The 25,220-nt window shown below is 39.5% G+C and overlaps 1 protein-coding gene across 1 annotated transcript; it reads right to left on the minus strand.

Annotated features, from left to right (window-relative positions):
• Window positions 1-15,619: 15,619 nt before the first annotated feature.
• Window positions 15,620-24,074, minus strand: LOC110626316 (beta-galactosidase 13). The gene is made up of 19 exons (XM_021772139.1): window positions 23,517-24,074; window positions 23,316-23,411; window positions 23,133-23,245; window positions 22,966-23,032; window positions 22,676-22,768; window positions 22,441-22,584; window positions 22,060-22,154; window positions 21,841-21,946; window positions 21,210-21,294; window positions 20,954-21,072; window positions 20,272-20,439; window positions 19,994-20,169; window positions 19,771-19,880; window positions 18,068-18,177; window positions 17,880-17,987; window positions 17,325-17,432; window positions 17,096-17,241; window positions 16,166-16,511; window positions 15,620-15,916 (listed from the first exon to the last, which is right to left on the minus strand). Exons 1-19 carry the CDS (start codon window positions 23,712-23,714, stop codon window positions 15,791-15,793), a joined length of 2,514 nt encoding a protein of 837 aa, XP_021627831.1. The 5' UTR covers window positions 23,715-24,074; the 3' UTR covers window positions 15,620-15,790.
• Between the last annotated feature and the right edge of the window lie 1,146 nt (window positions 24,075-25,220).

Raw genomic sequence — 25,220 nt, forward strand, 5'->3', positions numbered from 1 at the left:
TGAGTACGGGCAGTGTAGTCCAGCCAGTAGCTTCAGCCATACCACCAAGCAGTGGCAGAGGAAGAGGAAGAGGAGCAGCCTCTTCATCAGGGATGGGTTCCCGAGGTGCAGGTCCGTCAGCCCCAGCACGGATTTTCACCCTGACTCAGCAGGAGGCAGACACGTCGAACACGGTGGTGTCAGGTAATCTCATCATTGGGTGTTCAGAGGTGTATGCTTTAATGGACCCCGGTGCTTCTCACTCTTTCATCTCTTCTAGAGCTGCAGAGAGGTTGGGTCTGATGGTGTCTGAGTTAGAGTGTCCTCTCTGGGTCAGTGGACCCAAATGTGATCCATCTTTGGCAGAGTCAGTCTGTCGGTTCAGTCCAGTGTGCATAGAGGGTAGATACCTTCCAGCTGACCTGGTGGTTCTAGAGTTGACAGATTTTGATGTCATTCTAGGGATGGACTGGTTATCTACGTATGATGCTACCCTGAACTGTAGAGACAAGGTAGTCAGTGTCAGAGACCAGGATGGGTCAGAGTGTGTCTTCAGAGGAGACAGGAGAGGGACACCTAGGGGTTTGATATCAGCCCTCCAGGCTCGTAGAATGTTAAGGAAGGGGTGTCAGGGGTTCCTAGCTTATGTGAGAGAGCTAGACAGTCAGGTTAGGGAACCATCCTCAGTACCAGTTGTTCGAGACTTCCCAGATTTGTTTCCTGAAGAGCTTCCAGGATTGCCACCAGATAGGGAAATAGAGTTCGAGATTGAGTTGATGCCTAATGCTAGACCGATCTCTATTCCTCCCTATAGGATGGCACCAGCAGAGTTGCGAGAGTTGAAAGAGCAGTTACAGGATTTGGTAGCTAAGGGTTTCATCCGCCCGAGTACCTCACCCTGGGGTGCTCCAGTATTGTTTGTCAGAAAGAAGGATGGACCTCTTAGACTTTGTGTCGACTACAGACAGTTGAACAAAGTCACTATCAAAAACAAGTATCCTTTACCCAGGATCGATGATCTATTCGACCAGCTGGCAGGAGCAGGTTGTTTTTCTAAAATAGATCTGAGATCCGGATACCACCAGTTGAAGATCAAGGAAGGAGATGTATCCAAGACTGCTTTCAGAACCAGATATGGGCATTATGAGTTCCTTGTGATGCCGTTCGGGTTGACTAACGCCCCTGCAGCATTCATGGATCTCATGAACAGGGTTTTCAGGGAGTACTTGGATCGTTTTGTGATCGTCTTTATTGATGATATCTTGGTGTACTCCAGGAATGCAGAGGAGCATGCCCAGCATTTGCGAATAGTGTTGCAAACCTTGAGAGAGCATGGCTTGTATGCCAAGTTCTCCAAGTGCGACTTCTGGCTACGGAGCATTTCCTTTTTGGGACATGTTGTATCAGAAGACGGTATATCAGTAGATCCCAAAAAGGTAGAGGCAGTAGCCAACTGGCCTACACCCACTACAGTGACAGAAATCAAGAGTTTTCTGGGTTTGGCAGGCTACTATCGGAGGTTTGTTCAGGACTTTTCGAAGATAGCTGCTCCTATGACCAGACTGACTAGAAAGAATCAGAAGTTTGTGTGGTCAGAGGAATGTGAGGTGAGTTTTGTAGAGTTGAAGAGACGATTGACTTCAGCACCGGTGTTAGCGCTGCCGCTCAGTGATGAAGATTTCACAGTGTTCTGTGATGCATCCCGAGTGGGATTAGGTTGTGTGTTGATGCAGAATGACCGAGTGATAGCTTATGCTTCTAGACAGCTGAAGAAGCACGAGCTGAATTACCCGACACACGATCTTGAGATGGCAGCTGTTATCTTTGCACTTAAGATGTGGAGGCATTACCTCTATGGGGTAAAGTGTGAGATCTATACGGATCATAAGAGCCTGCAGCACATCTTAAGTCAGAGAGAGTTAAACTTGAGGCAGAGACGGTGGGTAGAATTGCTCAGTGATTACGATTGTAAGATCCAGTATCATCCGGGCAAAGCTAATGTTGTAGCTGATGCCTTAAGTCGAAAGTCACTTGGCAGTTTATCCCACATTGTAGTAGAAAGAAGACCGGTGGTGAAGGATTTCTACAAGCTCGTGGAAGAAGGGTTACAGTTGCAGTTATCTGGTACGGGTGCTTTGATCGCACAGATGAGAGTGACCCCAGTGTTGCTAGAGCAAGTGGCTCTGAAACAGCACGAAGATCCCGAGTTAGTGAAGATTGCCAGGACTGTTCAGTCGGGCAACAGTGCAGAGTTCAGATTTGATAGTGAGGGGATTCTTCGGCACGGTAAGAGGTTATGTGTACCAGATGATAGCAGATTGAAGGCAGACATTATGAGGGAAGCTCATAATGCGCGGTATAGCATTCACCCGGGAGCCACCAAGATGTATCAAGATCTGAGAAAGGTGTATTGGTGGCCAGCAATGAAGAGAGAAGTGGCACAGTTCGTGTCAGCCTGCGAGACATGTCAAAGGGTGAAGCTAGAGCACCAGAAGCCGGCTGGAATGCTTAACCCACTGCCGATTCCAGAATGGAAATGGGAAAACATAGCGATGGATTTCGTAGTGGGGTTACCGGCGACGTCGAACAGACTAGACTCCATCTGGGTGATTGTGGATAGACTCACTAAATCTGCTCACTTCATTCCAGTCAGGAGTAACTACTCTGTGGACAAGTTGGCGCAGGTGTATGTAGACGAGATAGTAAGGTTGCATGGAGTTCCAGTGTCGATAGTATCAGATCGAGGACCTCAGTTCACCTCCAGGTTTTGGCGGAGTCTGCAAAATGAAATGGGCACAAAGTTGGATTTCAGCACTGCTTTCCATCCACAGACAGACGGTCAGTCAGAGAGGACCATCCAGACCATTGAAGATATGTTGAGAATGTGTGTGTTAGACTTTGGCGGTTCTTGGAGGCAGCATCTACCTCTGGTGGAGTTTGCCTACAACAACAGCCATCATGCTAGCATAGGGATGGCTCCTTATGAAGCTTTGTATGGGAGGAAGTGCCGAACACCTGTTTGCTGGGAAGAGGTAGGAGAGAAGGCTCTTGCAGGGCCCGAAATTGTAGAAGTTACCAGCAAGTTGGTGCCTATCATCAGAGAGAGGATCAGAACAGCTGTAAGCAGACAGAAAAGCTATGCAGACATCCGTAGGAAGCAGATTGAGTTCCAGGAGGGGGATATGGTATTGCTTAAGGTGTCTCCGATGAAGGGAGTGGTTCGGTTTGGAAAGAAGGGTAAACTAGCCCCACGGTACATTGGTCCCTTTGAGATCTTGCAGAAGATCGGGCCTGTATCGTATAAGCTAGATTTACCGGCTTCTATGGAACGAATTCACCCGGTATTCCATGTTTCTATGTTGCGAAAGTTTGTGTCAGATCCAGAGAAGGTTCTTAGTGAGCCTGAGGTGGAAATCTTAAGTGATCTCACCTATGTAGAGCAGCCAGTGCGGATCCTTGACACCCAGATCAGAAAGTTGCGAAACAAGGAGATACCAATGGTGAAAGTTTTGTGGAACCACCACAACCTAGAAGATTGCACTTGGGAGACGCGGGAGTCCATGCTCCAGCAATACCCATATCTGTTTTAAGGTTAGTTTTTCCCCTTTTCTATGTGTTTATGTTGTGTTAGGGACATTCGGGGACGAATGTTCTTAAGGGGGGGAGAATGTAATACCCGGCTCGAGTCCGGCATCGGAATTCCTGTAGTCCAGTGGAATCTCGGGTGTCGGAACCCTCGAGAAGGGTAATGCCTGTGTTTTCCAAAGTATTTTCACTTGTTTTCATGTTTTGAAGTGTTCAAAGACTTGAGTTTTGAAAGAAAAGCAACAAGGGAGAAATGCAAAGGTTCGGCCGCCGAAGGTAACTTTCGGCCGCCGAACATTGCATGGTTGCGGCTTCACGTTCGGCTGCCGAAGGTGGTCTGGCCAGCCACCTATAAAAGGGCCAAGGGTCGGTGGAAGGAGGTTATTTCTCCTCCACTTGCAGCCAGAGGTGAGTTTCAGCCTCTCCTACGTTGACTTTCATGTTTTCCATGATTTTCATCAAATCTTTCAAGAGTTTTAAGAGTTTTGGTGATTTATGAAGGTTTTGAGCAAAAGAACCAAGTTTTGAAGCTTGGAGCTTTGGAAGAGCTTTTCTTCATATCTCCACGTTGGGATTCTTCATCCTCAAGTTTTTTAAGAGGTAAGTGAAGATCCTGAGCTTCTTTGATGATTTTGAAAGGTTTTATGAAGTTTGTATGGGTAGTATGCATGTTTAGGTTTAGGTGAGGTTTTTGGTGATTTGTGGTGTTCCAGCATGATTAAGTGTTGTGTGTTATGTTTGTTTGGGGTTTTAGGATAGTTTTAGACCCCTTTGTGCATATATATGTGTATATGCTAGTTGGGAGTAGTTGATGTGCATGTTGGTAGGTTTTTGGGCAAAGTTTGCATGAAACAGAGCAGGGTTCTGTCCTTCGGGCAAAACCAGGTTCGGCCGCCGAAGGAAGGTTCGGCCGCCGAACCCTTTGTGGAGGCAGTTCGGCTGCCAAAGGTTGCCCCCGAAAGCTAGGCTTTCGGTTTAGAAAGGGACTTTCGGCCGCCGAAAGAGGAAGTTCGGCCGCCGAAAGTGTGTGAGTTTCGTCTCTGGACGAGACCTTCGGCCGCCGAAGGTGCCGCCGAACATGCATGAGTTTCGTCTCTGGAGTGGGGTTTCGGCCGCCGAACCTGCCGCCGAAAGTGCCCTGTCCAGCTTCCTTTTGCATGTTTTATGTGATGGTTTGAGGTTTGTTTAGAGGGGTTTTGGGGAGTTTCGTAGAGATGTTCTTGAGTGAGTTTAGTCCCTCATTTGAGTCCACCTGTGTAGGTACGGACCAGAGGAATCAGGGACATCAGCAGTGAGTCCAGAGTCAGAACCTGCAGAGTCAGTTCAGGGAGAACTACAGGTGAGTGGGACTAACTTTAATGTTTTAATATGAGCAAATGTATATTTTTAGCATGTTTCATGCATCATGATGACTATAGTAGGTTGTTTGCATTAGTTTCACGAATATGGCGCATTGCATAATACGATGTACATGATGAGGTAGATGGACCAAGGCGACTCCAATAGCCGATCTGTGTAAGACCTGGCCGGGCCAGGCAGCCTATTGGTATAAGACCTAGCCGGGCTAGGCAGGCAGATCGAGTAAGACCTGGGTGAGCTGGGCAACCTAGAGAGTCTAGGGATTTTTGGTGGTCATGTCCATCCCAAAGAGAGATGTTGTGATGTAATGCATTGTCATCAGAGCATCTTTTACCACCTGCTTTTATAGTTTTGCTCACTGGGCTAGTAGAGCTCATCCCTCTCCCTTAACCCCAGTTTTGCAGGTTCAGAGTTCAGAGAAGGATGTCTGCAGGGTACAGAAGAAAAGAAGAGTTATGTAATAGTTTAGTTGGACATGTAAATGTATAGAGTTTGTATATGTACAGTGTATAGAATGGTGCTTGATTTATAAGACTTGTAATCCCTTTGTGGAGTCACATGATCAGTTTATGTATGTTTCTTTATTGTTGTATGTTTATGCGTAAAACCAGGCTTAACATTATGAGATTGATCCGCCTAGAGCCATGAGGAGCTCTAGTAGGGATTGGTAGAGCACAGAGAGAGTGCATGCACAGGTTAAGCCTTGGAATGAAGAAAAGTTTTATGTTTTTACAGCAAATGTATGATCATGTATGGGAGTTTACAGGTCTACAGACAGGATAGCAGGCTTACTACGGGTCCCGGCGACCTTAAGTCGATCAGGATCCTAGTGCCGGTGGCAGTTCGGTTTCCGGGCTGTTACATCTGCATAACTCTTCTGTCTGCTTGCAGCAGTCTTGATCCTTTCTCTGATTATGGGTACCACCCTGCTGGTGATCTCTACTAGCTCAGGCCCTGCCAAGGCCTTTTCTCCAACCTCTTCCCAGCAAACAGGTGATCTGCACTTCCTCCCATACAAAGCTTCATATGGAGCCATCCCGATGCTAGCATGATGGCTGTTATTGTAGGCAAACTCCACCAAAGGTAGATGCTGCCTCCAAGAACCGCCAAAGTCCAGCACACACATTCTAAGCATATCCTCTATTGTCTGGATGGTCCTCTCTGATTGTCCGTCCGTCTGTGGATGGAAGGCAGTACTGAAATCCAACCTGGTTCCCATGGCATTTTGCAGACTCCGCCAAAATCTGGAGGTGAACTGGGGTCCTCTATCAGACACTATTAAAACAGGAACCCCATGTAGTCTGACGATCTCATCAACATACACCTGCGCCAACTTGTCCACAGAATAGCCACTCCTGACAGGGATGAAGTGAGCAGATTTGGTGAGTCTGTCCACAATCACCCATATGGAGTCCAATCTGTTGGACGTTGCCGGTAACCCCACTACGAAGTCTATAGCTATATTCTCCCATTTCCACTCTAGAATAGGTAGTGGGTTAAGCATTCCAGCCGGCTTCTGATGTTCCAGCTTCACCCTCTGACATACTTCGCAGGCTGACACAAACTGTGCCACTTCTCTCTTCATAGTTGGACACCAATAAACCTTCTTCAGATCTTGATACATCTTGGTGGCTCCGGGGTGAACGCTGTATCTTGCATTATGAGCCTCTCTCATAATGTCTCCTTTTAGCCCTATGTCGTCTGGTACACACAATCGGCTCCCATAGCGGAGGATCCCCTTGTTGTCAAATCTGAACTCACTATCTTTGCCTGACTGAACAGTCCTGGCAATCTTCAATAACTCTGGGTCCTCATACTGTTTCTGAGCCACCTGCTCTAGAAACACGGGTGCCACTCTCATCTGAGCAATCAAAGCACCTGTACCAGACAACTCTAACTGTAGACCTTCATTAATGAGCTTGTAAAACTCCTTCACCACTGGTCTCCTCTCCGCCGTGACGTGGGATAGACTGCCTAGTGATTTCCGGCTTAGGGCGTCTGCCACAACATTCGCCTTACCCAGATGGTACTGAATCTTGCAATCATAATCACTCAGCAGCTCTACCCATCTTCTTTGTCTCAAGTTCAGATCTCTTTGACTCAGGATGTACTGCAGGCTCTTATGATCTGTGAAGATCTCACATTTAACCCCATAGAGGTAGTGCCTCCACATCTTGAGTGCAAAGATTACTACTGCCATCTCCAGGTCAAGTGTGGGGTAATTCAATTCATGCTTCTTCAGCTGTCTAGAAGCATAAGCAATCACCCTTTCATTCTGCATTAACACACAACCCAACCCCACTCGGGATGCATCACAAAAAACTGTGAAATCCTCATTGCTAGCTGGCAAAGCTAACACTGGTGCTGACGTTAACCTCTTCTTAAGCTCTTCAAAACTCTCTTCGCACTGGTCAGTCCACACAAACTTCTGATTCTTCCTGGTTAGTCTGGTCAGAGGAGCTGCAATTTTGGAGAAATCCTGGACAAATCTCCTGTAGTAACTTGCCAAACCCAAGAAACTCCTGATCTCCGTCACTGAAGTGGGTCTGGGCCAGTTAGCCACAGCTTCTACCTTCTTGGGGTCCACCTCTATTCCATTTTCTGACACTATATGCCCCAAGAATGAAATGCTCCTCAGCCAGAACTCACACTTGGAGAATTTGGCATACAAGCCATGTTCCCTCAAGGTCTGCAGAACTAACCTCAGATGATGGGCATGCTCATCTGCATTCCTGGAATACACTAAGATATCATCTATGAAGACAATAACAAAGTGATCCAGGTATTGGCTAAACACTCTGTTCATGAGATCCATGAATGCTGCAGGGGCATTGGTTAACCCGAACGGCATAACAAGGAACTCAAAATGCCCATATCTTGTCCTTAAAGCTGTCTTTGGCACATCTTCCTCTCTTATCCTCAGCTGATGGTACCCAGATCTCAGATCTATTTTGGAGAAACAACCCGCTCCTGCTAGCTGGTCGAATAGATCATCGATCCTTGGCAAAGGGTACTTATTCTTGGTAGTGACTTTGTTCAACTGCCTGTAGTCGATACAAAGTCTAAGGGATCCATCCTTCTTTCTCACAAACAAGACTGGAGCACCCCAAGGTGAGGTACTTGGTCGGATGAAGCCCTTTTCTATCAGCTCTTGCAACTGTTCTTTCAATTCTTTCAACTCAGCTGGAGCCATCCTGTAAGGAGGGATAGAGATCGGTCGGGTTCCAGGCATCAATTCTATCTCGAACTCTATCTCCCTAGCAGGTGGTAAACCTGGCAGCTCGTCTGGGAAGACATCTAAGAACTCTCTGACCACTGGCACCGAGGCGGGCTCTCTAACCTGACTGCTAAGCTCTCTCACATGAGCCAAATACCCCTGACATCCCTTCCTAAGCAACCTACGAGCCTGAAGAGCTGATATCAGACCTCTAGGTGTACCCCTCCTGTCTCCCCTGAAGACAACCTCTGACCCATCCTGACCTCTGAACCTAACTACCTTGTCCCTGCAGTCCAAGGTAGCACCATGGGTAGATAACCAGTCCATCCCTAGAATGACGTCAAAATTTGTCAAGTCTAGAACCACAAGGTCGGCGGAAAGGCATCTCCCCTCAACAAAAACTAGACTGCACTGGCAGACTGACTCTGCCACTAATGGATCACACTTGGGTCCACTGACCCAGAGAGGACACTCTAACCCAGAGATCATCAGACCCAACCTCTCGACGGCTCTCGGAGCAACAAAAGAATAAGATGCACCAGGGTCCATCAAGACATACACATCTGAACAACCAATGACTAAGTTACCTGCCACCACGGTGTTAGATGCATTTGCCTCCTGCTGAGTCATCGTGAAGATCCGTGTTGGAGCTGATGGACCTTCACCTCTGAAACCCGCTGAAGAAGAGGCTGCTCCTCTCCCTCAGCCTCTGCCACTGGCCTGCGTCGTGGCTGGAGTTGCTAGCTGCGCTACACTACCTGAAGCCGTCTGCTGGGACTGTGCCATAGATACTATTCTAGGACACTCCCGAACCATGTGTCCCTCTTGCCCGCATCTGAAGCAGGCTGCTGTCCCAGCCCGGCAAACTCCTTTGTGTGGCTTACCACACCTTGCACAAACTGCATTATCCGCACCAGAGCTTGAGCCACTCCCTAGTCCCAGACTGGACTTGATCTTGTTCCAGAACTTGTTCTTCTTCGGCTTCCTGGTGGTGTTACTCCACTTTTTGCTACCTGAAGCTGCTGCACTCAGAGAAGAAGAGCCTGGGGTCTTAGAACCAGAGGGCTGTGCCACTGACTGTTTAACTGTCCCCTGAATGATGGCACTAGCCTCCATTTTCTGGGCCATATCTACTATGGCATGGAAGCTCTCCCTATCTGCTGACTGGATCAAGGAGGAATATCTGGAGTGGAGTTTCATGATATACTTCCTTGACTTCTTCTGGTCTGAGTCAAGATTTTGCCCTGCAAATGGCAACAGCTCCAAGAACCTGTCTGTGAACTCATCCACACTCATATCATCAGTCTGCCTCAACTGTTCAAACTCGATCATCTTCAGCTCCCTTGAACTATCAGGGAAAGCCTATCCTGCAAACTCGTTTGCAAACTCTTCCCAAGACATGCTGTCCACCTTCGGGTTCACATAATTCTTAAACCACTCACGGGCCTTTTTGCATTTGAGGGTGAACCCAGCCATCTGAATGGCTCTGCTGTCATCAGCTCCTATCTCATCAGTAATCACCTTGACCCTTTCCAAATACACAAACGGGTCATCCCCTTTTTCATACTGAGGGGCACCAAGCTTCATGTAGTCGGTCATCTTGACCTTGCCCCCTCTAGATGAGCTAGGCTTAGGTACTGGGGTTTCTGGAACTGTGGGTTCTGCTGGTGGAGGAGGAGGTGCAGCATCCCCTGGGGTAGGGTTTACTGGATTTGGATAGTAAGGTGGAGGTGGGTACATGGGGTACTGTGGGTATGGTAGGTAGTAAGACGGGTATGGCATGTGAGAAGAGTAAGGATTAAAGCTGGGGTAATCCGATGTACCTCCCATCGAATACCCGGGGTTTTGTGAAAAGGGTGGGTAGTGAGGTGGCTGAACAAATCCTGAGGCCTGGGTGCCTCCTTGGGACTCTCCCATTCCCTCTTCCGACATGCTCACTCCTAAACTGCCATCCCTCCTCTGGTCCACATCCATATCATCCCCCATATCAACTGACATTCCTCCCTGAACTGTTCCCCTCACTGATCTGCTTCTACCCAGATCCAAAGACCTTCTAGGGTCTCTTACTGCTCGTTCTCTGCTGGACCTACTTGACATTGCCCTCGGCAATGCAGGAGGACGGGCGCTCGTGCCCTCATCCTCAGGTGGTACTCCAGTCAATCGTGCAGATCGACGAGTTCCTCTCATCCTGTTTTCTGAAAAATAGTACACATCCCACAAACATTAGCATCATATGGTTCATGTGCGAACACATGAACCCGCATTACATACATCACATATCATAACATATCATTAATGCACATGCATATAATCATGGCATTTCACATCATTATACAAGACAGGACTCCACATCCTATCCTAGTGGACATGATCTTTCCTATTGTGCTTGACCTTCTATAACATCTATGAGCCCGACACTCTAGGTCCGACCATATGAACCTAGGGCTCTGACACCATTCTGTAACGACTCGAAAATCGGACTGCTACCGGCGCTAGGATCCAGATCGGCATAAGGCCGCCGGGACCCGTAGCAAGCCTAACATTCATCCTGAAAACCCTGTTTAATCCCATACATGATCAACAACATACATAAAAAATTTGAACTTTTCTTTTCTTTTACCAAGCTCAACCTGTGCATGCACATAAGCATATACATGAACATAAACGTAAACCCCACACTGGAGCTCTCAACAAATGCTCCAATGGGGCATCTCATCATACACAAGCTTGGTGGAACATAAACATCATAAAACATAGATTATGTATACAAAAGGGATCACCATACATATGGGGTCAAGCACAACCTCTAATCCTCAATTCATTTTTACATAACATAACTATTCATAACTTTACATCATTTTACAATTTATCATGTCCACATTCTATCTATTACATACACATGACTTCACCCATCTTGACTTCACTGTCTAGCCCGTACCTGCAACCCTGGGGGATTAGGGAAAGGGGTGAGCTACTAGAGCCCAGTGAGCATAATAATAAAAACATTTGAATCTCATGCTCTCATGTAATGCAACACATCACAACAAATCACATCAAGGATGGTATTGTCACCAATAGTCCTCTACATTCCAAAGTGCCGGGACGTAGAATGGGTCAACCGGTCTTTCTCTTAAACATATCATAATATAACATTCCAAGATGCCGGGACGTAGAATGGGTCAACCGGTCTTTCTCTTACAGAGTGCCGGGACGTAGAATGGGTCAACCGGACTTCCATACCATATCATGTCGTATCATCATCATATCATATCATATGAGGACTAAAGGATCATTCAATAACCAATCCGCATCAACATCATAAAATGCAATGCAACATATTTGTGAATTCTAATGCAAACAACCTAAATCATCACATGGCATTCATGATGCATGAACATGCTCAAAACTTTATAATTTATTTGCTTTAAAATATAAAGGTTTATTCTACTCACCTTAGCTAGCTCTGACAATGACTGAAGCAGCTGACTCACTGCTGGGGTCCTCGGTTCCTCGGGTCCGAACCTACACAGGTGGACTCAAATGAGGGACCAAACATACTAGAACATGACTCTTAAACATCCCCCAAAAAACCCCCTAAAACACCTCAAAACTATCATGCAAAACATGTAAAGGAAGGCTGAACAAGGCACTTTCGGCGGCAGGTTCAGAGGCCGAAAGTCCCTCCAGAGCCGAAAGTCAGGCAGGTTCGGCGGCACCTTCGGCGGCCGAAACTCCCAGACTGAGACGAAACTCATGCATGTTCGGCGGAACTTTCGACGGCCGAAACTGCCCTCCAGAGACGAAAGTCCTCTTTCGGGGGCAGGCTTCGGCAGCAGAAAGGCTGGCCTCCCAGGAAGGTTCGGCGGCCGAAAGTCCTTCGGCTGCCGAACCTGGTTTCTGCCAAAAGGGCAGAAACTCGGCTCCTCATGCACATTTGCCTCCCAAAACCTTCAATCAAGCATACAACTCAACCAAAACATGCATAAACACATACATAAGCTCCTAGGGGCTTCAAACTATCTTAAACCCCAACTACAACACATCAAGCAACCACAAACATCATACATTTCTCAAAAACTCAACATAACCCATAAACCAACCAAAACCTAAACATGCATTTCTACCCCATAGATCAACTTAAAACTTGCTTAAAACATATAGTGAGCTCAAGATCGGCCCTTACCTCTTGAAGATCGAGAGGAAAATGACCCTAGCTCGGAGATGGGAGAGATTGAGTTTCTTGAACCTCAAAGCTCCAAAACTTGCTTTATACTCGAAAATCTTCAAAACAAAGTGAAAACTTGTGAAAATTGTGAAGGATTTGAAGGAAGGAACTCAAGATCGGTGAGGGACGGCGGAGAGCTCACCTTGGCCGAAAATGGGGAGAAAAGCTCGCCCGTTTTCGGCTAAGGGACCCCTTTATAGGTAGCTGGCCAGGCCACATTCGGGAGCCGAACGTGCCTCTGCATGCATGCTATGTTCGGCAGCCGAACATAAGGTTCGGCGGCCGAACCTGGACTTCCCTCACTTATGCTTTCGGGGGCCTAAAGCACTCCCGAAGTGCATGCATGTTCGGCGGCCGAACTTGAGGTTCGGCGGCCGAACCTGGGTCTTCCTCCAAGATTATTTTTCATGCATAAACTCATTTCTTACTTGGTTAAAACCATAAAATACTTTAAAACATTTTATGAAAACATGATTTTACCCTTCTAGAGGTCTCCAACACCCGGGATTCCACTGGACGGTAGGAATTTCGATACTGGAGTCTAGCCGGGTATTACATGCATAAACATGTATGTAAACATATAAGGGTTCTCAAACTAGCCTAAACCCCAACAAACATCAAATTAAACTTGCATCACAACACACAATACCTCATAACTCACATAACCCTAATATTTTTACTTCTAGCTTAAACATGCATCTCTACCCCAAAATCCTTCATAAAACTTACTTAAAACATTGTAAAGGATGAGGATCTACACTTACCTCTTGGAGATCGAGAGCTGGTGCGACCCAAACTTGGAGATGTGGAGAATCCAAGCCCCGGAGATCTCCAAGCTTCAAAACTTCGTTCTAAGCTTAAAACTCTTCAAAACAAGGATAAAACTCATGAAAACTTGAGGGATTTGATGAAAAAGCATAAAAACAACCAAAGGAGAGCATAAACTCACCTATGCCCGAAAAGAGAGAGAAAACTCGCCCATTTTCCGGACAAGGGGCCTTTTATAGGTGGCCGGCCAAACTCCCTTCGGCAGCCAAATCTGCTCCCCCAACTCCCCCACGTTCGGCGGCCGAACTTGGGGTTCGGCAGCAGCAAAAGGAAGCCATTTTCGGAAGCCTAACGTGCCCCCTAAACAGACCCATGTTCGGCGGCCGAACCTGGGTTCTTCCCTCCTTGGTCTTTTCTTTCAAAACTCAATTTCTTTCTCATTCAAAACCTTAAAACACTTAAAAATATTTTAGAAAACCCTTATTTTACCCTTCTAGAAGGCTCCGACATTCTGAGATTTCCGGATTCCAACGGAGATTCCGCCGGAAAGTTGAAATTCCGATACCGGAGTCTAGCCGGGTATTACAGAGGATGTGTAGTAGGAAGAAGGAGGGGGGTATGGAGTTTCGAGACTTTAGGAGTTCTAATTTGTCTTTGCTTTGCAAGCAACTGTGGAGGTTCTTAACAAATCCTAATACTCTTTATTATAGAGTGTTTAAAGCAAAGTACTTCCCAAATGGTGATTTATTTTCCACCAATGTAAGTAATGGTGCTAGCTTTGTTTAGAAAAGTGTGATGACATCAAGGGAGTTGATTCGGAGGGGTACAAGGTAGAGGGTGGGTAATGGAGAGAAGATTTTAGTGGTTTCAACTCCCTGGATTCCTAAGGAGGATACCTTTTTTGCAGATGATGGTCCCGATTTTATTGAACCACATTTGCGTGTTTGTGATCTTTTCGAAGGTAATGGGAGAGTTTGGAACATTGCTCTTTTAATGGAGCTTTTTTCTCCAAGAGATATCAGGACTATTATTAGTATTCCTATTAATATTACTAATAAGGAAGATTTCTTCTTGTGGCACTTTGATAAAAGAGGTGTGTATACGGTGAAGTCCGAATACTTTGTGTGTATGGATTTGCTAGGAAGATCATCTTTTAATATTGGGGTGAGTTGTGGACTACCTTGTGGAATGTTTCGGTCCCTCCAAAAGTGAAGGATTTCTGTTGGAGAGCTTGTAGAAATATATTGCCTACAAAGGATAACTTAAGGCAAAGGGGTATGGATGTCGATGCTATATGTTCTTGGTGCCATGGAGATTAAAGTGTCAATCATATTTTGTTGCATTATCCTGTGTCCAAGAAAGTTTGGAGGTTGGGAGGAGTGAGAAATTTGCAGCCTAATGATAATTTTTTTTAATTTTTTAATGCAAATTTTGAAATCCGAAGATAAGGTTCGAAAAACCTTTGTAATAGTCTGTGCATGGAGATTATGGTCAGCAAGGAACTCATTATTATGGAACCAGGTGCAAAATTTAGCAGCTCACCTTGTGGAAGATATCATGCATAATATCTTGAATTGGGAAACTGTCAACGTGTTGGTGCTTTGCATAGAAATACAACTGCTACTTTATATCAGGGCAGGAACTTGTTTTATTCTTCCAACCTTACTCGTGATCCTAAAGTTATTTCACTCCAAATTCGTGAGTCATCTTCAAGCTTGGACAATTTCAGTTGGCTTTGTCAAGTTGATGAGCTTTGTTTCAAGCTCAAGATTTTATTGGCTACGGTTTTGTTGTGGAAAACTTTGAGGGTATATTTCAACATGGTGTTTCTGGTTTTTCGGAAGGTAATGGTACGCCGATAATTATTGAAACTTTAGCTCTCCGTCACTGTTTGCTCTTTGTGATGAAATTTTTGCCTTTTAATGGCTGCAATTTTATGGACTGTTTGCAAGTGATTCAACCTCTTCCGTCTCCACATTTAGACTTTTATGAACTTGGTTTTATTTTGAATAATTATAAATTTTTATTAGACTCTAGAATTGATATTTCTGTTAGATGGGTTCGTCATCATGCCACTCTACCTACTCATACTTTGGCTAGCGAATCTAATCGTCTCTCTGTTTGGGATGATATCCCTCTTTATTTGATAGAATTTTATTAATATAACAGGTAACTTTGCTTTTAAAAAAAAAGTATTTTACTATTTAGTTCTTATATTTTAAAAAAATTTATTAATTAGCCTTTTAATTTTATAAAAAGTCTATCAATTAGTCCATCTGTATTGAGATCATTTTAAATTTTTTTCAATACTTAACGTTTAAAATTAATTAACAGATAATTAATTAGTCAGATTTTTTAAAATTTTAAAAGCATTTTAATATATCTTTTAAAATTAAAAATTCAATTAATAAATTTTTTCATAGGAATTAAATATTAATTTTCTCTGTATTTAATTGAAGATGCATGGCCAATTTGAATTACTCTCGTGAATCATTGCACGTTTCACTTTTTTGAATTCAAACGATGGAATGACAGTTTAAAGCAGCAAAGAATTTTGTGTCTTCTCAGTAAAAAAATAAAGCTCAAGTTCTAAATATCTATGGTCATCTCTGACCTCTACAATTCAAACTAAAAACTCTAACCCTATCTTTTAATCTCTAATCCTCGCCACATTTTACTTGAACAGCTAACACTTGTCTGCTTTCTCGACAAACATCATCCTGGTTATTTCCAAAAAGCTGTCTGTCAATGGGAATACGGCAGCTGGTCTTGTCCAAGCAATGCTGCTCAAATCCAACACACATATGTCAATTCTCTTTGAGTACATTTATGACAAAAGCTGCCGACAGTCACTTGAAAAAGTATAATAAATTAATAATTAATTAAGGAGAATTAAAATATAATAAACACTTTTTTAACAAATAGAATGGAGAGTGTTAGAGAATCATTCCAACAAGTACTGTCCATTTCTTATGCATTTATTTATTTGAAGCTAATGAAAGCAATAGGGTTTTAGCAGTAAGAAAGATTACCTGTTCAACAACCTGCTTTGAATTTGGAGCATTGCATTTTCCATGTAAATATTCTCCACAAACTCCCTCAGAATCCCCAAAACTTGCAAACTCCACTGATGTTATCTTCTTGTACTTGGGACATGTTATTTGAGCTGCTGGTTGCAGGTCATCCACTATAGCTATGATCTTGCCATTCCTTCTTCCCCATGACTTCACAGAGGCTAGATATGTCTCTGATATGTAACTACATATTGTATCTCTATTCACTGTAAGGATCTCTATTTTTTCTGGATTTGTGTTTTCTTCCTCCAGTATAACCATTAAATTATTTCTTGATCTCAGAAATGCTCTTGGAATGTGGTATCTGATTTAAAAGCAAGAATCAGGATAGATAGAATAGAACTGTTCCTCTAAGCATAATTATTAAGGTAATTTACAAAAACAGTACATCAATTCAGGATTTATAATAATAAAATATATAAATTTAATTTTATAATATAAAATCCTATCAACTTTTATTTAAATAACATAAAAGTTCATTTTATCTATAGTAGCAGATTTTTAGATTAATTTACTAATTATAACACTTTTTAAATTATATATATATATATATATACTCCCATCTCCAATATTTAATTAATTTTTTAATATTTTAAACAAAAAAATCAATCAAATTATTTGATTGATTTTTTCAAAATATTAAAAAATAATTAAATATTATACATAGATAAAAAATGTAAATTTTTTAATTTAACAAATAGCACAGTCAGCAAATTAATGTACAAATATGCTATTGCAGGTGAAAAGGACTTTATGTTAGTTAATAGAAGTTAAAAAGGATTTTATGTTACAAAATAAAATTTATATATTTTATTGCTATAACTCCTAAATTAGTGTACGTCTGTGTAGATCATCCTATAATCATTAAATATTGGTGATTTTTCTTACGTGGATTGAGAAGGCTTTCCAAGAGGGGAAAGGTAGGACATCCAATAGCGACCAATGCTATTACCATTGATCCAAATCATGCCTTTTCCCATCCCAGTCATAGCAACAGCAACAGGATCATCTCCTTCAGGAGCATCAAAGTATGTCTGCAATATGAAAAATTACTGTCAGAATTTGAAATCCAGCAAGAAATGCAAGAATTCAGGAACTCTGGTAATGTCAATGTTACCTTGCACCATGTTAGAGCAGGTCCTGATCCTTTCTCTACTTTTGTCCATTTCACCTTCTTTGTTCCTTCCTCAGAGTAGACTTTCTTCTTCTCTCCATCCAAGCCAACCTTCAATAATTCACAATATTAGCATTTGCGATTCAAAAGTCACTTTATTTTTTTTTGAAAAATTTATTATTTAATTTTTATATTATATGAAAAAATTAATTAATTAGTCTATCTGTTTTTTTAAATATATTAAAATGTCCTATACATTTTAATTTAAAACGTCTATTAATTAGTTATATCATTAACTTTAGCCGTTAAATATTGTAAAAGAGTTTAAAATATCTTTAATACGAAAAAATTAATTAGTATACTTTTTTACAAATTAATAAATTTTTTAAAAATCATAAAAATTAAGTAGTAAAACACTTAATAACATAATTATTTAGTGGATTTTTTAAAAAATAAAGGTTATTAAATTATAATGTTTTTTAAATTTAAAAATCAATTAATGAGTTTATCTATGATATAAAGACTAAATAATATAATTCTTTTTTTATTCCACAATACCTGATGGCCCCATCCATTGGATGTGAGGTCAAGCGTTCCTGTGTTCAACCCAAGGATGGAAACTCCACGAGGTCCTGCATACCTGTGCTCCATAAAGGCTCCACTGTCCTTCAACAATAAAGGGGAGCTCCTTAGTTCCCGTGCAAAAGGGAAATTCTATTTAGTATTTTAGGCTATCGTGTTCTTACTGGAAAGCCCATTAGAGAACCCAAGAGAGTGATAGTGTTGCTCCCTGGCTTTAAGTTTACTGGCTTCTGAAGGACGAAGCTCTTCTCTATCTTGCTCCCATGTGCAGCTCCTAAAAATCATCACCACTACATAATTAAATTGGAAGAATAGAGAAGAAACAATTTTATACTGCTCTATGAATCTGTTTTGTGTTAATCATGTGAAGAGTACTGTTAAAAGTATGTTCAGTAAACTACTCGTCCATTTTTATCTGCAAGGATTTTCACATTGACTAAAAAAGTAAATAAATTACCTAAATTACAAAAAATATTGCTTTATTTAATTAAGTTTTCATTGATCTCATCCATCTATTCCAATATTAGTAATTCGCTATCTATTAATCTAGAAAGTGAGATAATTAAGAAAAAGAAAAAAAAAAAGAGAACAAGCTTTAGAAATTATAGGTTTATTTATTATAAGTAGAGATACTGGTAAACCTGAAAGAAAAAAAATGAAATTCTTAATCTTCTCAAATCCACCGATAAATTTAGACAAACAACCTTTATATGAAGGGCAAATATAAAAGTGGATGGATGGAGGACTATGGAATAATATCAAGAGTGTAACATCAGCGGAGTTGTAAATAGTTTAAATTTGGTTATTATTATTATTTTTTTAAGTTTGACTCAATTCAAACTCTAAATATTAATGAGTTATATTTGGTTTATTTAGTAAATAAATAGAAAAAATCAAGATTTTATCAAGTTTGACAGCAATAATAAGTTTTACTTTAAAATAATAAAATTAAAATTAAATAATTTTAATTAAAATATATAAATAAACTCGTGAACTTGTAAATAAATAAGTTTTTTGAGACTTGATAGTCTTGTTAAATTTAGATCAGGTTCAATTTACTCTAAAAGCTAATTCAAGAGAGATGAGTGATTAAAACTCTTATTAGGAACACATTACCCTATCTCAACGTCGGATTCAACACACCCTTTTCGTTCAGAACTTTTCAAAATCGGTGGAGACTTTTGTATCATCTTATATTTAAGACAGGTTTAATTCATTCCAAAAGTTAGCTAAAAAATGAACAATACCTAAGATTATTTTAGGGAGTAGTACCTAAGATTATTTTAAGAGACACATTACTCCTATCTCAAATCGATGTGGAATTCAATACACTCTCACACTAGAATTTCATTGGAGCGTGAAATATTTATGGCAGGTCCAATATTAGTGCAGACTCTGATATTATTTTAAATTTGGATCAAGCATACTATAGTTAGTTCAAGGAGGAGGAATGTCTTGTGAAGGGGCATATTATCCTATTCCAAATCAATGTAAATCTTAATATCAATTATATCGAATTTGACTTACTTATTAAACTAGCCTAAAATTTAAGTTTAAATTTTACTCATTATTTAGTAAATAAATCAATTCATTCAAATTCAACTTTTATTGAATTGGGTGTCGAATGTCTCCGCAACCAATTTAGTTTATGTATAATCTCATAGAATATAATGAAATTCATTTCATTGTGGTGTGTGAGGAATAGGATGTCCCATGCTTAAGTCTCTCCATCACCAATATGCTGAAAGTTTTTAACTTTATGGCGAGATTTCTGAGATAGAGAGAGCTACCCCACTGCACTCATCGCTTATTTCAACTCTCTAAGAGAGGAGAAAAAAAAAAAAAAAGAAAAGAAAAAGAAGCTTACCTACAAATTCACCATTGACGAAAGCAAGCATTGCATGGCCAAGACTTGCGACTTGTAAAACTGGACGAGTATCTTTCCTCATTGGCAAGTCACTTTCATTAATTTCAATGCTGTAATCCGAATCACACAAAATATGCTCAGAGTTCAGCACAAGTACTGGAAGAGATATGGTGGCATTCCACAAGTTAGGATTCTATGAGAAATTAAACTAAAGAATACTTACGTTGTGGTGTACCAACCATAATCAGTTCTATCTTTAGTCAAGCTATAGAGTTCATATGGATCTATTGATGTTTCCTTAAGTTGGCTTGGAATGACTTCTTTGTACATCTTCCATTTCAGGTTGTTGCTTGCAACTTCTGATCTGACATAGCTCCTCACATTATGTTGTGATACAACCTGGTTTATATAAATTTCAAAATGAAGTCAAAAGCATTAATTCCTCAGCAAACCAATGGAAATGGAGGCTACTTAAGTGATTTATATATATGGTTTCAGAACCTTCTTGGTATTGTAGACTTCGGTCTTGCAATCGGGAAGGATGCTAATGGAACGTGCAGGCAAGTTGTATTCCTTGCCCCTGAACTTGACAACACTGGGCGTTCTAGTTTCGTTGTTGGTCAAGAAAGCAGCACACAGCTCTGTGCCAGGTTTCTTATAGATACGAGCCTGGACATAAGAACTGACTTACATAAGAATTATTTTAGTCAATGCAGCATTTATATTTAGGGGACATATTTGTATTTAAGGAGGGAGAAATACAACAACATTTATATTTATAGAGTTAAAATTTTTATTGACCCATGATTACACTTAGTAGAAATAAAATATATATTTAGCATGTTTGAATTTAATACAGTTATTCTAAACTAATTATAATTTAACTAAAATTAAATTTAGTAAAAATAAAAGTATAAGTAATTAAATTTAAACTCATTAAATTTTTATTTAATTAGATTAATAAAAAAATTTCTAATTTTTTTTTAAATAAATAAGGAGGCTAAACTTCACAGTATATTCAAAATAAACTTATGTTTACTCTACTTTCATTTAAAAGTTAAAATTTCAAGGAGGATGACAGTTCATGCATGCCCCTTAGATCATCCATCACCAGCTTTAATATCCATCTAGTAGGAAGGGTTTCTTTTTAAAGCATATGTCTTGCACAATCTTGAATGCTTACCTCTAGATTGTCACCCAATTGTTTAGTACTAGGATTACCCCATAGCAGAGCCTTCTTGCACAATCTTAGAGCACCATGCAAGTCCTTGAGATGGCCCCACTTGGGTTCCCTCAGCAAACCTGCAAAATTAATCAATTATGCTCAACTGCTTGAGATACAGGTACCTTTAGTTTCTTGAGCATCAGGAATCAGCTTGTGTTTCCATCTTTTTCTAATTTTAGAAATGATCAAATGATCATTTTATATATGTGCCTACCATATTCATCAAGAGGGGCTTCATCATAGTATCTAGTTGTCACAAAAGAAGAGGTCGATCTGCCAAAGTTTGTCCCACCATGGTACTGCAAAAACATAAAAAAACAAGGAAATGGAAGTCATAAAGATAGTCAATAAAGGTAAATTCTTACTTAAAACTGGATGTACTTTCATATGCGAGTATAAATTCACCGTTACATTTTAGGGTTTAGATACTAATATATTAATAATGATTGTAAAATTATTATATTAATATTATTAAAACAACAATTTAAAATTATTGTAAAAAGAAATAATACTAAATATAATAACATAATTTAATAAATAATTTATTTTATATTTAATAAAATTATGATTTTAGCTTTAATTTCTATCTACTAAATGCCACTATATATTATAGTGGCCGAGACCATTTGGCTTAGGGTTATAATGTAAATATATTTTATATGCGTTGTTGCCTAAGATCCATTAACTAGTTATATACAATGGTTTCATCATAATTGTTTGTGATGGGTTTCCTCATGATCAACAGTTATGGAGAAATAATTGTATACCAGAATCCATCTTATGATGCATTTGTGTATACCACTACAAGTGGGTCTTTTCCTATTCTTCACTAATCCTCTTCTTACCATGTAATAATTGGCTAGAGTTCCATTCTTTGAGAACCAGCGAGCAACTGAGAACGCAAGATCCTCTGCAGATCTTTGAGATGGTGGGTCACCAAATACTCTATACCTGTAATGACAGAATATCAAAGGAAATTCATTGTTTTAACATTTCTTACACCCAATGTACACTACTATATGCACTCAAGATGTTTGATACAAGTGCTTAATGGATATACTCACTTAGCAGTCCAGTTCTCAGTCCACAAAGAAGGCTTGTTTGGTCTATTGGGGCCTATGAAAGTATCGCCACAATTCCTTCCATTGCAAGTATTGATCTGAAAATTAACAAGTACCCCCACCAAAAAAAGGAAAAAAAATACTAATAAATTTAGACCTTCGAATAATGTGTTTGAGATGAAGTTTTGGAGGCAAATTAAGGAGTTTTAAGAGGAAGTTTTTTTAAAGTGACGTTTTTAGAGGTATCAAAAGCTGTGAAATTCACTTTTTCACTTTATTAAATTGATGGGTTTGACAATGTTTTGATATATTAGCTTTCATTACCTTAGTTTAGGATATAAATCTCTCTTCACTCTGTTCAAATATGCGAAAAATTAACCTTACCACAGGATCGGGGGCATCCCTTTGCTTGCACATAATCCATGGGACTCCTGTTTTTTGCCCTACGGCCATGTTTCCGGCCCATTCAACATATCTAATTCCTGATTCTTTAAATGCTGGTTGGACAGTGTTGTACTCATTTTCAACCTGCAGCGCAAATACACATATAAAAATTGGACAGAAAGCTTTGATTTTGAAAAATAGATCAGCTAAAATAAGAAAATATTTCCAATTTAACCTGGGACAAAATAATGGGTCCTCCCTGTGATGCAAATAACTTCTCTTCTCTCATCTTATGGATGATCATATGAACAAACCTTTTCATATAGTACTGCAAATGCGAAGCTTTAGTTTAGCAACAATATCGCATAAAACATAATTTTTTTTTCTGCATACAATTATGATTCCAACTAAGGTTCGAATTTGAGAATTATCCGTCTTGAGACTATTCCAATATCAATGAGCTAAGGTGTACGAGTGTAACACAAAATAGTTAGAAAGCTAGGTAGGTGGGTAAATTTTGATGACCTTGAATGGTGGGTTATCTGTACGGAATGTGATGTTTCTGATCTCTCTTAACCAATATGGGAATCCGCTGAAATTGACATTTGAAAAGAAAAAAAGAAGCAATAAGGGGCAAATCAACGGGATGATCAAATCAGAGATTTAGTAATGGAAAGAGAGCAGAATCATACCCATGATTCCATTCAGCCTGGATGAATGGGCCAACCCTAAGAGTTGCATACATACCATACTCGCCAATCAACTTGATGAACTTCACCAAGTCATATTGCCCTTCAAAATTATACTGCAAAAATTTGGAAAAATATTACAATCTTGGACAGAAGAAACAAATTAACAATGAGCATAGACATTACCTGTCCTTGCACTGGTTCATGAACATTCCAGAAAACATAAGTCTGAATTACATTGAGACCTCCATGTCTGGCCTTTTGAAGGATTTCAGACCACATCTGCAGATTTCAACACATGAGATCATTAGTTTGATTTGTTCTGATAATAACCAAAAGAAAATAATAATAATAAAAAAAAAATCAATAGAACAGTGATTGTATTACATGAGGGTGACTGCGAGTGTAATGGATTGATCCTGAAATGAGAATCTCTCTTTTCCCATTAATGATCAAAGACCTTCCATCGTAAATAACACCAAGCTTATCACCCATTTGATAATTGTCCTCTGTGGAGGAAGAAGCTAACAAGAAGAAAAGGGATGTGAATATTATCACAGGAAAGTTCCTCAGATTCACTTCCATCTCTTTACGCCTCTTGGACACCAACTGTCAATGAATTTTTCTTTTTCTTTTTCTTTTCTTTTTGAAAAAAAAAGAGAGAATTATAATATATGAAGGGGAAATGAAATCAGAGATGAAATCGAAATTAGGGCATATCTGTGATTTGTATATATATATATATATAAATATGTGATGATCTTAGTGGTCTATGGGAGAAGAAAAAGAAAAGAGAGAGAGGAATGAGTAAGAGGCTCGAATCAGAAGCAGACCCGCTAGACTCGGTAGGTCACTTAGTAACTGCAACAACAGCTCGATAATGGCGGGTAACTAATGAAAACAGAAGTTCATGCTCCTCGTGACCTCGTCTTAGGGTTGTTTTGTTTTGTGTCTTCCCAGGTAGCCACTCTGTCAGGATTTTCAAAAATCATACAGCTAATAGGGAAAAAAAACGGGAAAGGAATAAAAATTAATTTAAAAAATGAAAGGCGATATGAATATTTTGATTTTGAAAATATAAATTATTCTCAATAATAATAATAATAATTTTATTTTTTATTGTTTTTAATTTTTTTTTTTAAATTAACTATGGGTGTCTTGAAACCAACCGGCTAAAATTTGACTAATTTTCAACTACAGTGCTTTGATCCGACCGACTAGACCCATTTATTATTCATATTTTTTCAGTTTATTATATATTTATTAATTATTGCTGAAAATATTTAGAATTTCATAAGTCAAATTGTAAAAGAATTACATTCTATTTTCATAGGATAATCATCATAACTAATTTTAGATTCTCACGGGATCTCTTTTACCAATTTTAATAGGATAATCGTGATTTGTGTGTATACATATATGGTAGCTTTGATGGATATTTCATTTAAAATTTTATATTTTCCTTTTAAACTCTTTTTTTATATGCTCTTAATTAAAAATTTTTTTATTAATTTAAATTTTTTTTATATTAAAATGATTTTTTTATTAATTTTTAATAAAAATATAAATAAAAAATATAATTATAAAAATATCGTTAATATATAATATTTTTATTAAAAAAATTGAAAGTACGATTGAAAAGTTGAGATTTTTATGAATATTATCCTTTGAATAGTAACATAAATGCTGTAAGATTATTAAATTTTTTCAAAAAAAAATTATTACATCATCTATAAGAATATATATATATATATAAGAAAATTATTATTTAATTCATATAGTAAAATATTTTTATTAAAATATCCTAATTTAAAATTTTATTTTTCCAAACCCGAATTTAGAAATTTTTTTTTTGAATCTAGTCGGGCAAAAAGTTTAAAAAATAATAGGATAATATAATCTTATGATTAGTTACTATAAACATTCAACTCTAAGTTATCTATTACTAACATTATATTTTATCTTTATCTATTTTTTATTGATTAAAAACTAAATTAAATTAAATTTTTATAAAAAAATTTATTTGAAACATATGAATATTTAATTGGTTTTTTTCACATAATAAGCTCTATAGAACTGTTTTTTTTTTTT

Source organism: Manihot esculenta, chromosome 11, assembly GCF_001659605.2.
Source record: "Manihot esculenta cultivar AM560-2 chromosome 11, M.esculenta_v8, whole genome shotgun sequence".
Lineage (NCBI taxonomy): Eukaryota > Viridiplantae > Streptophyta > Magnoliopsida > Malpighiales > Euphorbiaceae > Manihot > Manihot esculenta.

Coding starts and splice junctions, on each gene's coding strand:
- LOC110626316 (XM_021772139.1), bottom strand. CDS start 23,714: ATGGAAGTGAATCTGAGGAACTTTCCTGTGATAATATTCACATCCCTT. Junction 23,246..23,315: donor ATGAACCAGTGCAAGGACAG/GTAATGTCTATG, acceptor AAATTTTTGCAG/TATAATTTTGAAGGGCAATA. Junction 22,769..22,965: donor CAGATAACCCACCATTCAAG/GTCATCAAAATT, acceptor TCGCATTTGCAG/TACTATATGAAAAGGTTTGT.